The 13,068-nt window shown below is 40.9% G+C and overlaps 1 protein-coding gene across 1 annotated transcript in view; it reads left to right on the top strand.

Annotated features, from left to right (window-relative positions):
* The window catches only part of LOC148020186 (putative histone-arginine methyltransferase CARM1), a 79,728-nt gene that overhangs the window by 55,768 nt on the left and 10,892 nt on the right, over positions 1–13,068 (top strand). Inside the window, exon 11 of the mRNA XM_087700493.1 lies at positions 4,300–4,383. Coding sequence (XP_087556619.1) covers positions 4,300–4,383 — 84 coding nt within the window. The remainder of the gene's footprint in view (positions 1–4,299; positions 4,384–13,068) is intronic.

Below are 13,068 nucleotides of genomic sequence, written 5' to 3'. Positions count from 1 at the left end.
TAGGTAACTGTCTAGCATCCTGACTGTGTGCAAGCTCTTGCTGAATTTCAGTTTCAGCATGATGCTGAATATTTTGATCAGTCAATGGCTGAATTTCTGCACTTTCCATAGGAGCAGCTGGTTGAACATTAGCTTCATTTTCTGAAGCTCCAGCTGAATCACCAAAAGTAATGGGCAGCAGCCCTTCAAAAACATCACGGGCAGCGTGATATGTGTCCAAACCAGCCAAGGATAATTTTGATTTTTCATCAAAAACAACATCCCTGTTGACAAAAACCTTCTTTGTAACGGGATCATAGAGTCTATAGCCTTTGCTCTCATTGTTATATCCCATAAAAATCCACTTAATAGCCTTGTTGTTCAACTTTTTTCTAAGTACCTGTGGAATATGGGCATAGGCAAGACACCCAAAGGTACGAAAGTGACCAACAGAAGGTTTACGGCTGTTCCAAGCCTCAAAAGGTGTGATGGTCTTCAAGGCTTTGGTAGGGCATCTGTTCAAAATATGGCAAGCACACATGACTGCTTCCATCTAAAAACTATGAGGCAAGCTCTTTGCCTTCAGCATACATCTGGCCATCTCCATGAGTAACCGATTCTTCCTCTTTGCTACCCCATTCTGTTGTGGAGTATAGGCTGTAGTATACTGATGGACTATGCCCTTCTGCTGCAAAAAAGAATTCAGCATAGAGGACATATATTCCCCCCCTCGGTCCGAACGGAGAATCTTAATCTTGCATTCAGATTGATTTTCAACAAGTGCACTGAAGGCCAAAAATGCATCACATACACTTTTGACTTCTTTTTCAAACAGTAGACCTAGCAAAAACGTGTAAAGTCATCAATGAATGTCACAAAATAATAACAACCGCCCAATGACATGGTTTGCATAGGCCCACAAACATCTGAATGCACCAACTGCAACCTGGTTGTTGCTCTAAAAGCAACATAACGAGGAAATGAGAACCGATGCATTTTTCCCAAAATGCATCCCTCGCATAAGTGCTCAGGAGGTCTCTCCAAGAGAGGTAAGCCATCCAGCATCTGAGTACGCTGCAAAAGCATCAAGTTGCCAAAGTTTACATGCCCCAAACGAGCATGCTATAACTCAGTCTGTATCATAGCAGGAGTAAGAGTGGATGTCAAGTATGCCGACTGATCTACTGAAAGAGCATCCAACTTATATAAACCATGACACAAAGATCCTGTCAAGACCAAAGTCATGTGTTCTTTATCTTTAACCATGCAACGGTCATCATCAAAGATGACCTGTAAACCACAACGTGCCAAAGAAGAAATAGAAAGCAAATTCTTCTTGATTCCAAGCACAAACAAAGCATCATGCAGGCGGAGAATAGAGCCATCAATGGCTGTGAGCTGAATCTCCCCAATACCACGAACAGGGTATGATGCATTATTGGCACACTGTACCGATTTCCCAACGGGAGGTGCACTAACTGAAGCAAACAAATCTCTGCGAGATGTAATATGTCTAGAAGCACCACTGTCAAAGAACCAAGTGTCAGCATCCTCTGTAGAGCTAAGTGCTCTATCGGCCCAAGAGATGTCATAACTGCAAGTGTAAAAACAATAGTCCCTGTCCACAACAAAGGACGTGAACTCACTAGCAGTGGAAGGAGTAGTAGGAACAGACATTCCTGACTCCTTCTTCTTCTCTTTGGCAATGCGCTTCCTGCACTCAGTGATATAGTGGCTGGGCTTCTTACAATAATGACATTTTCCTTTTTTAGCCTGCGTCCCCAATTGTGTCTGATTTTGCGATGTGCCCGAAGTGCCAGAACTCTGTGGAGCATTTTTTACCTTGCTGTTTTTGCCTTTCTGTCTTGCCACAAAAGCCTGCTCAGAGACTATAGCATCCACACCACTATTTTTCCGTGTTTGCTCCTTCTCTAGAAGCAAACTAACCAGCTGAATAAAAGTGAGTGGGTGCTCAGCAATCCTCATGGTGAGGTTCAATGCAGTATGAAAAGACAAGTACGAAGGAGGTAAGGAATTCAAGGTGGTGGATATCAACTGTGCATCCGAAAAATACTCATCTACATTCATGGGATGCTCCCTCAAGTCTTGAATCTTATTTAAGTGATCCTGCATAGAATCACCCTCATGCATCTTCAGAGTTTCCAACTCTTTCTTTAAGAAAGAGATCCGAGTCTCATTCTTTCCTGCAAACCTATGCTTCAAAGTCAACCATGCATCTCGTGAAGAAGATGCCGAACGGATATGAGGTATGATGGACCGCTGAACTGCCAGAGCAATCAGCGACAAGGCCTGTGCATCACGTGTATCCCAAGCTTTTTGAGCTGCAGTTCTTGGAGGAAGTGTGGCTGAAGTGGAGTGGGCTGAGGTCCCCGTTGTCCACGTGCGCCATGGGGAGGAGGAGTAACGGGAGCTACAACTCCCGGTCGAGTTTCCTCTCCACTGACATAATCCCATAAATTCTTGGCCACTAATACATTCTTCATCATGAATGACCAAAGCGAATAGTTGTTTCCGTCCAATCTGTCTTCTTTGGATACATACGTAAAGACATCACCTCCTTGATTTGCCAGGATAACAAATTTCCAAAGACAAAATGAGCAATGTCAAAGCAGTATGGACTGGAAATCTGCAAATTTCCAGAAATTGCAGCAAACACGCTTCTGCAATTAATGTACAAGGGTGTACTCTGTCAAAAAACTGTCTTTTAATGCATGCTTCCCAAGGTGCAAACAGTGCGCTGCAACACTGTTATATCAAAATCCCCAAAATTTTTGCCAAAATTTCTGTCAAAACAGTCTTTCTGTGATTGTATCAGCAGTTCATATGCAACTGTCCTCAAAATACACAAAAGCCCCAAAATTTTTGATGAACCAGTCCAGAAATTTGCATCAAATTTATCCCACACCTGTGCTGTGCCTGCGGTCCCTGCTGCGTATGAACCTCCTCTGCCAGAAATTGATTCTGGACTAAAATTAATTTTTTTTTGTTTTTTAAGAAAAACACACCTGTCATGGTCAGGGGGGACGAGCAGAGTGGCAGGTCGCTGGTCGTCGGGCGGGCTGGACAGTCGAGCAGATGTTTACGTTGAGTGACGTCTGCAGCTGGCGGAATCTGACGACGATGTGGCGCCTGACTGTTGACTACGCTGGCGTCTGACGAACGAACGGGATGTCAGTCGACTTAGGCGGCATCGTGGCTGACGTGGACTGCGGGGCAGACGGGTGGCCGTTTGGGCGCTGACGAACAGCGCGCTGGCAGACGTCAGTGCCTGCAGCTGACGTGACGAGACTGATGTCAGACGAGACTGACGTGGCTGGGCAGACGTGGCGCTGGAGACAGGTTGCGTGCCCCAAGTTAGCTGGAGACGTCTGCATTGTAAGCTGGAGGCAGGAAGCGACGTCTGACAAACAGCACTGGCGTGTGCGTGCTGAAGACTGATGACTTGGAGCAGACTCTGAGCAGAGGTGGCTCGGGTGCGGTCAGGACTGCACGCTGCAGGCAGGAGTTGAGCTCAGAGCTGAGCTCTGATACCAAATGTGAGATGGAAGGATCGAGGTGTAGCTGGGATTCAGTAGACAGTGTGAGAGTGAGAGACAGAGTTGAAGCACGACACCCAAGAGAATAGACTGAATGAGTGTAACCAGAAAGTACAAAGTACAACCCTTAAAGCTTAGGGTTGTAGGGGGTGTTCACACCCGATACACACTAAGTGCCCAAATGTGTGTAACATAAGCACATAAGTACATACGACAATAAGACCATAAGTCTGGGGGAAAAAACCTTTCCTACCAAGAGTAAAAAGTGCCCCAGTGTCCTACTGATCACCGACACTCCCATATGAGCGTAGGCGCAAGTGAGGCGTGCGTGAGTCAAATACCCAACAATTATGTGGTCTTTAATTTAAAACTACTTCTGAAGATCCGTGTTAGTCAATAACTTCTATCATTTGGTACAATATCTTTGAAGCTACATGCTATTTCTAAATTGCACTGCTCTTGTTACTAGATCAGATCATTATGTGAAAGCCTTGTGCAAAATTTTATTATATGTAAAATTTGAGTGAATACATGTCACCCAAGGGAACTGAAATTAAATTATTTCATGTACTTTTTGGCAGGATACTTTGCAATTTCAGTATCTTGCAATTTTTAGATCTGCTGGTCATAAAGCTATGTGCTGTGTGTAGTATGCATGAGTGTCTGTTACCATGAAGTGATTGCAAGTAGCTTTAGTCTGATTTAACAGTTATATTTTAGTTTTGAAGGTGAGAGATATGACTATCATTTTTCTGCCTGGCAGGCCTTGTTTTGGCAACAATCAAATTATTATGGAGTGGATTTGACTGCTTTGTATGATACAGCATTTCAAGGTTACTTTTCTCAGGTGATTTAAACAGAAGGCTGTTCATTGAGTCTGTACTATGTAGGATTTTCTTGTATGGTTATGCTGACTTAGCACTTCTCATATTTTAATTTGCTAGATGAAACGTGGAATGTTTGCTTGGTTCCTCATTCCTCATTCCAACCCTGTATCAGTTTATTCTAATAGTTTCATTTAAATCGGAATACAGTTTACTGTGGGGTATTCTCTTTAAACTACAAGTTATTTGAACTGTGTCCAATTTTCCTTCAAAAGCTATAGAAATTCTATTTCAATGAATACGGGGAATGATAATTCCCATTGGCAATAACTCTAGTTCTCCATATTGCTTGATGAGTAAGGTGATGATCTGTCTTCTTCTTGAACCTTGCTTAGGCGATGGTAGTGCTAAGGTTTTCTTGTTGGTACTAGGTCTTCATTAGATTTTTTGATGCTCACATAACATCTGTAAGTGGAGTGACTTCTTCATCCGCATAAATCGTTAGATGCATTGTGGCTCTAGGAGACTAAAGATCTTTTTAACAGGCTACACATTTTTGGTAATAGAAAGATGTGCATCACTACATTGGCAGGGTGTATGAAAGGTCTTGACAAGATGGTTGCGTGTTACAGTGGTTGGAGTGTGATATGAAAATATCAAGGAGCTCAGGATTCTGTGCTAGGCCATGTTGGAGCAGTCCTTGTAGCTGCTGTTGTGCTCAACTCTAACGGTCAAGTGAGAGCAGCAGAAGTTGCATATAGTCATGACCTTGTGCAGAGAAAAGGAATCCTAGATTTTCCATTGATGTGGGTTGGTCAAAACACAACTAAATTGAGATGATCAAATAGGGAAACTTAGGAGGGAGGAAACCCACCCCCGGGGGGGGGGGGGGGGGTGGGGGGGGGGTCAATGGTAGGGTAAGTCAGAGACAATGAAGACTCAAAAAGATAATGAACGAATGAATGCTGAATGTGTATGATGCTCAACGCAGCAAACACACAAAGCAAAGGTGAAATACTGACCCTTGAACTCCCATGTCTCTAGGACCGGGGCAAAGAGTATGAGCTGGAGAGTGTCTCATACTCTGACGGATCCAAAACACATTAGACAGCCTCCAAAGACGTTTGACAGCAGAAAATGTAGCAGTGTGGAGTTGGATCAGTGTCAGACATGCAACAGAATTGTGGAAATCTGTCAGGAAGAAGCGGATGACTGCTGCTGCACTAAAGTGGAGCAGATATGATGATGTTGGTTTGGCAGGCTGTATGGCGGGGCAGAGCTGCAAATGCAAATGTTAGGTTGATGTCAGCAGTAGTGCAACTGATGCTGAGTGATAAATGCAGGCTGATCTTGCTCGTGCAGCAATAAATGCAGTTAGGAAGAATGCTAAATTCTGCGAACAGGCCAGAGAAGGTGCACAGTAGCAAAACACTGCTAGCCTAAAGGCGGAAACAGACTGATCAGCAGTGACCAGCAGTAGGAGGATGTTAGGAGGTAGGTGTCACTTGTAGGGCAGTGGCCTTGAACTAAGATATCTTTTGGAGAGGGGTATGGATGGTAGAGAACATGCACCAAGAATCTGCAGAAACAAGATAGGGCTGAGTGGTGCTTATAGATGGATGGGTCCTCCCAAATTAGGGTTTGGCTTATTGGACACAAACATTCTCTAGGATCACGCTTTTTTTCAATGAAAGTTTAGTAATTTTGAGTTTTGCAATTGTATTTAAGAGTGAGTTTGTTTATAATGCATTTTTAGCTTGACACTTCCTCTCATTCCCAAAATTGTAACGAGAAAGGGATTGTTAAGAGAGCCCAAGCCCACATTTTTTAAAATCCCAAGGCATCCTATCCCCAAGCAGTTAGGGCATTGAGCAAAGGGTGCTAGTTAGCTAATTAGTGGTCTACCAAGACTACAAAGGCGATGATTATCTTATCGAGGGAGCCAAGTGATCAACTGGAGAGTCTAAGGTAGTGGACCAAGGGTGCAATCTTGGTCACACGGACGGTGATATAATTTGCAAAAATAATAACGTCAATAAAGAAATTTGTAATCAAATCTTGTCGCCACAAGAGAATAAGATCACTTCTCTCAAAGTGGAATGGAAAGAAAGAGGGAACCCCACCTTTCCATCAATTTCAAGTATTAGAGGAGGGAGACACCCACACCGATCCGTGGTAGAAGATATTGGAGAATGGATCTGTTGATGGCTTGGTTAGGATATTTGTAAAGTTGTTTGGTGATGGCATAAACTCTAGGCCGTTAGTGCCCAGTTGAATGTGCTCTTTGGTAAAATGGTAATGTACGCCAAGGTGCCTTGTTTGTAGATTGATGATTGAGTTACCAGTCCGTGCAATAGCACTTTGGTTATCATAGAAGATGACAACCGATGTGGCATATGCGAAGTGAAGTGCTACCAACAAGCTTTTGAAGTACATAGCATCTATATCGAAGATTATCTGATGCTTTGTCGCAATGGTGGAAGCAATCATCCTCTTTTACTTATGATTGGACTATGAAATGAAAGTTGTACCCAAAAAATAGATGTAGCCAGTATGGGACGTCCAATATCAGGATTTTCTATCCAATCAAAATGGATATGCTGGGAATAAAGGGCTTTCGTGCCTTTGATAGGTGCTCAGGTGTGAACACACATTAGCACTTGTTCTTTAATACTTTACATATAACTATCACAAAAACCTAAGAGAGGTACAACTCTTTGTACCCACACATCGTGCACCTTACTCTATCTCACTCTCTACTGTTGCTGTTCTCTCTCTCTCTCTCTCTCTCTCTCTCTCTGTCTGCCATTGCGATTGCTGAAAGTAGAACCTTCACTACGCGTAGGCCACCACAAACTGGTATGAGAATGGAAGGTTGCTTGCCTTTTGAGTTCTATGCAGGTAGGTGATAGATAGACAAGCCATGTAGGCTACAGGCTATGCAGGTGCACGTGCCGATGGTAGATTGAAGATGGGAGCAAGTCATAGTTGTCTTCACGCTAGGCTTCAAGAGGCGACACATTAGCACAGGGAGCAGGTGACACGCGGGTAAGAGACACATATGTCTTGTGTGCTCGACTTGTCTCGACAGGTCTTTATTTATTTTTTTCCTTTCTTTGGTGCATAGCATCTAGAAACATTAGAAACGAAACACTAGAAAAGTGTTGCGTAATTTTCTTTCAATAGGGGGTAAAATAAGAAACGTGGGTTTTTTTATATAGGGATTGGATGCCCTATCTACAATATGGAGAGAGTCAAGTTGCAACATCATGATTCTCATTTCAAAACAAACTAAGAAAATGCCAAAATCGAGAATGAATCATAATTTATCATAAATAACCCATAAATGAGACTAAAGCCATATAATAATCAACTCTCAAGACAAGAATAGATACTAGATTGACAAAGTTCAATAACTAAACAAAATCACAAAAAAATCAATCTCTCCTTCAAAATCTTGAGCCCTCACGAGTCATTAGACATCATCATCATCATGTTTAACATTGCCCAATAGTTTTAAAAAAAAAAAACCATGTTTTGGGTTCCAATTCAGCAAAAAAAAACCGACATTTTTTACTCTTAGAATTGTTTCATACTTTAAGAAACGTTTCGTAAGTTTCAACCTAAAAGAAATGCGTTTCTTAGCTTCTATGCTTTGGTGCTTTGTGGGTTGTCATGTGTGCATAAGCATAGCTCGACAAATCACAAAGAGTTGGCACAATTCTACTCTCGAAATTTGGGGATTTTTGTGTGTGTGTGAAGATTTTACTTGGTTGAGTAAAATTTGTGTATTTTTGCACACTCTCGAGTCTTAGAAATTGGGGCTTTTCACGTACGTGCAGAAATTGCAGTAGGACAGGTACAATTCTTGAATTTTTGACACATTTGACCTTGTACAATTTGGGGCTTTTGCAAAATTTGCAAAGTTTGGGTCAAATTTGGTCTTGGTATGTACTTGCAGTGTAATTTCTATGCAAATCGAGCACATAGAGCCCAGACAAATTTGGGGATTTTGCAAAAATTGTAAAATTTTGGCAAAATTGGCTTGTGTAATCCATTTGGGAGTTATGGTTGATGTAATTTGAGCAGATAAATTTTGGGGATTGTGATTGTGGGAGTCAAATTTGTGCACTTGGATGCATTTGGAGCCGAAATTGCAGCTAAATTTTGGAGCTTTCTCATGAAATTATATATTAGCTTGTGATACGGTTGTAATTGCTTATGGTGTACTGTAGCACACATTTCATACCTTTGAAAATTGATTTGTAGATCTGAAAATTTTGCAATTACTTGAATTTGCATCTCTGGTTGATATTTCTTCGTACCTTGTCATTTTTGTGACAATTGGGCTCATATTTGTTAACTTTTGAGTTGTAAATCATGGTTGGCAGCAAGGATAGTTGCAAAGTGCAGAAGAAATAGGTGAAGTCAATAAAGACAAAAGGGGTAAAACTAGTAGCCATTGATCCAAATGAGTGGGATGAGTTAGATGAGCTTGCATGCTTTACCATAGAGCTTTCAGTGTAAGACAATTTGCTCTTCAACATAGAGAAATTGAAATCTACTTATGATATGTGACAACGACTTGAGGAGTTATATGCTCAAAAAAGTGCAACCAGCAAGGTTTATTGGTTGAAAAATTGATGGACCTTCGTATGAAGGAAGGTACAACCATGTTTGTACATTTGAATGAGTCTAACTCTATTTTCAGCCAATTGATTGCTTTGGAATTTCACATTGATGAGGAGTTCAAGGCAACTTTTTTGCTATGCCCTTTGCTTGAACAGCAATGAGTAATTCTAATGCTATGTTGCTATATTCAAATGTGGAGAGTTCTTTACTCATGGAGGAGCTCAATAGGCAAAATATATCAGCAAACAAGTGTTTCAATGCACTGTATATTAGAGGTAAATCCGAGTAGAAGGGTAACCATGACAACAAAGCATGCAACGAGTCTCGTGGTAAAAATGTGGAGTGTCATCGTTTTGGCATGAAAGAGCACTTCAAGCGGGATTGCTTTAAGTGGAAAAAAGAAAATGTCAAAGGTAAAAACACTGATGATAACAAAGATGAGAAAAAGGACAACCAACATGTAAAGAAGAGCAATGCGAAGATAGAGGAAGTCAATGTAGTTAGTCATGAGAGTGACGGTGGCAGTGATGTACTTTTTGCTTCTTTTAGTGCGAAGTCATTGATTGTAAATTCTGATGATGATATGCATACCTAGATTCTTGATTTATGTGCTTCATTCCATGTAACACCACATCGTGAGTGGGTCTCTAACTACAGAGGTGGTAAGCATGGTATTGTCCACTTGGGGGACAATTATGTATATGACATTCTAGGAATTGACAGTATGTAGTTAGCATTTTAGCATGGTCTAGTGTTCACTTTACATAATGTGAGGCATATACCCCCCAACTTAAGAAGAGCTTGATAAGCATATGGTAGCTAGATGATGAAGGCTATTATATTACTTTTGGGGATAGGAAATCAAATATATGTAAGGACTTTAGGATTGTTGCTAAAGGCTCTAAAAGTGATACTTTGTATCTATTAAATGTATCTAGTGTGCATGATCATGTTGTCGCCATAACCGAGCAGCCAAGTGTGTCTTTGTGGCATAGTCGATTAGGGCACACGAGTCAAATTGGAATCAAAGTGCTTTCTCGTTTAGATTACTTGTTATATTTGAGATATGTTGATTTTGAACATTTTATTTTAGGCAAGCATGCGCAAACATCACATAAAAAGTCTATTTCATTAAAATCTTCACCCTTAGAGTTGGTACATCTAGATGTATGTGAAATGCAAGGGTTGTCTCTAGAGGGAAATAAATCATTTACTACTTTTTTTGATGATGCCACACGCAAAGTATGGGTTTATCTGATCACTGTAAAGGCGAGGCTTTGGATAAGTTTAAAAAATTCTTGGCACTTGTTGAAAATAAGACGAGCAAGACATTAAAGTGTCTTCACTCTGACAATGGTGGGGAGTATGTGCCCAAAGCCTTTCAAGCCTTTTGTGACAGCGAAGAGATTAAAAGGGAGCTAACTGCCCCTTATAATTCATCCCAAAATGATGCCGAAGAGTGTATGAATAAGATTATTCAAGAGAAGGTCTGCACCATGCTGTCTCATGTTGCATTATCTCATGGACTTTGGGTAGAGTCTATTATGACAGTGGCTCACTTGATAAATTGGTCACCAAACATGTCTTTGGAAGGGAGAGTCCCTCAAGAAGTGTGGTCGGACAAGCCACCTTCGTATCCACACTTCAGAGTATTTTGTATGTGGATGACATGCTCATTGGTGGTAGGGATGTTTATGCATTAGACACATTAAGGCAGAATCTACATAGTAACTTTGATATGAAGGATCTTGGCAAAGCAAATCATATTCTTGGCATGCATATACCTAGGGATAGATCGAAAGGTCTTCTTTATTTGTCATAGCAAGAGTATGTCTCTAAGATTTGCAGTGTTTCAATATGGAGGGGAGAGAAGCAATTGATGTACCATTTTCTCCATATGTAAAACTTGGCGTAGAGGACAACCCTACATCTGATGATCAAAAGGATTAAATGACCAAGATCTTGTATGTTGTAGTTGTGGGTAGCTTGATGTATGCTATGGTTGCTACGTGTCTTGACATAGCATTTGTGGTGGGAGTGGTTAGCAGGTACATAGCACATCCTGGTAGAAAGGATTGGGAAGCAGTGAAAGTTACCATGAGATATCTTAAAGGTACAAAGGATTTGTGCATGTGCATTGGAAAGCAAAGGCATCTGTTGTTGGCTTTACGGATGCAGACTATGCTGGTCATATTGATTGCAGGAAGTCTACTTTAGGGTATGTATTCGTCTTCACAAGGGGATCAATTTCTTGGATCTCCAGGCTACAAAAGTGTGTTTGATTGTCTACTATAGAGGTAGAGTATGTGGCTGCCATTGAGTTATGCAAGTAGGCTTTATGGCTTTCTTGTTTGGTGGGTGAGCTTGGGTTTATTGAAACTCTTGTCCTCCATTGTGATAGTCAGAGTGCTATCATGCTAGCAAGGAATTCTGTCTTTCATGCAAAGACGAAGCACATAGAGGTGAAGTATCACTTTATTAGGGATGTACTTGATAGCAAAAGCATTGAGCTTGTCAAGGTACATACAAATGATAATCTTGCAGATCTTCTCATGAAGGGGCTTTCAGTAGAGTGGTTTGCTTATTGTTGACAGATAATAGAAGTTGGATAGTATATGTATTTCAGCTTCGTATATACTTAGACTTAGCCGATTCTTTTCTCAATCTTCGGGCACACTATCTTTAGGTGGGTGGTTGTTGGGCATAAAAGGCAGCATGTCTTTGGTACGTATTCGAGTGTGAACACAACCTTCGCACTTGTACTTTAGTACTTTACATATAACTATCACAAAAACCTAAGAGAGATACAACTCTTTGTACCCACATGTTGTACATCTCATATTCTCTCACTCTCTACTGTTGCTCACTCTTTTGCTCTCTCTTAGCCATTTCCATTGTTGAACGTCGAACCTTCACTGTGTGTAGGTAATCGTAGGGTATTACCTTGCAAATCCAAATGACGACCATAAATTAATCCATATGCATAGGTATGCCGAACATATCTCAATACACAAACAAGTTATCCAATTTTAAGTGCATTGAAATACTTATTAATCTAAGACCTCGAGTAAGCTATGTCTAGCAGTGTGTATGAACTAGAGTAATTTTTCTACAATAGATTTGACCATGGGTATTCTGAGCTAGTTTGGCAGTGGGATCTAGAGATGTGGTCGTAGGTCGTGTCTGATTAGTGTAAAACTGCTTAACTAGCTAAAGTGCAATTTCTATTGGAAAACAAAAATGGGATCCCTAGATTGAACTACCTCCATCACAAAAAAAAAGAGATATGATCAAAGTGAGTCATCTCAAATGTAGAGCCAAGTTGGGTTTAATATATGCAATAGTAGTAGAATCGTAGCTTCTAATGAGGAAATCATCTACATACAGCAAGATATGCTTGACCCCCTATGAAGTGTGAAGTGAGTGTGATATACAATTTTGAGTTGTAAGGGGTAGATTGAAAACCATGAGTTCAAAGCAACTCATCTCTTCTATGGAACCATGATTGGGGTGTTGGCTTTAGCTTATAAAGAGATTTGGGTAAACGAAAGATCTTATCTTCATGATTCGCAAGAGGAAATCCAGGAGGTTGCTCTACATAGACTTCTTCTTCAAAGTCACCATTCAAAAAGTCATTTTTGACTTCCATTTGATAGAGCAGCCAACTCTGGTAAGCCGCTAGTGCAACTAATAGGCAGAATGATGTTAAGTGTGTTGTGGGTGTGAAGGTCTCTTTGTAATCAATGTCTTGCTTTTGTCAAAAACCTTGTACTACAAGGCAAGCCTTGTATTTATCTAGAGTTCCATTAGCTTTCATTTTGGTCCTAAAGATTCACTTTGTCCAAATGATCTTTTTGTCGCTTGGATGATCCACCAATGTTCAAGTTCTATTCATGTGAAGCTCTCAAGCTTTTTTTTCATGGCCTCACTCCTTTAGGGATGTTTTAAAGTGTCTTGTTAACTCTCTGGCTCAAAGTGAGGTATGTAATCTCATGTGTAGATGGATGCTAATGTAGCACTAGGTGCAAGGCAGATAGATTTTCTTAGGCATTTCAAGATGGAATCCGGTGGAAGGA

This window comes from Lygodium microphyllum, chromosome 19, assembly GCF_053477565.2.
Source record: "Lygodium microphyllum isolate KBCC chromosome 19, Lygodium_microphyllum_v1.1.10, whole genome shotgun sequence".
Classification (NCBI taxonomy): domain Eukaryota; kingdom Viridiplantae; phylum Streptophyta; class Polypodiopsida; order Schizaeales; family Lygodiaceae; genus Lygodium; species Lygodium microphyllum.
The sequence above is the reverse complement of the archived record's forward strand: the minus strand, read 5'-3'. Positions and strand labels throughout refer to the sequence as shown.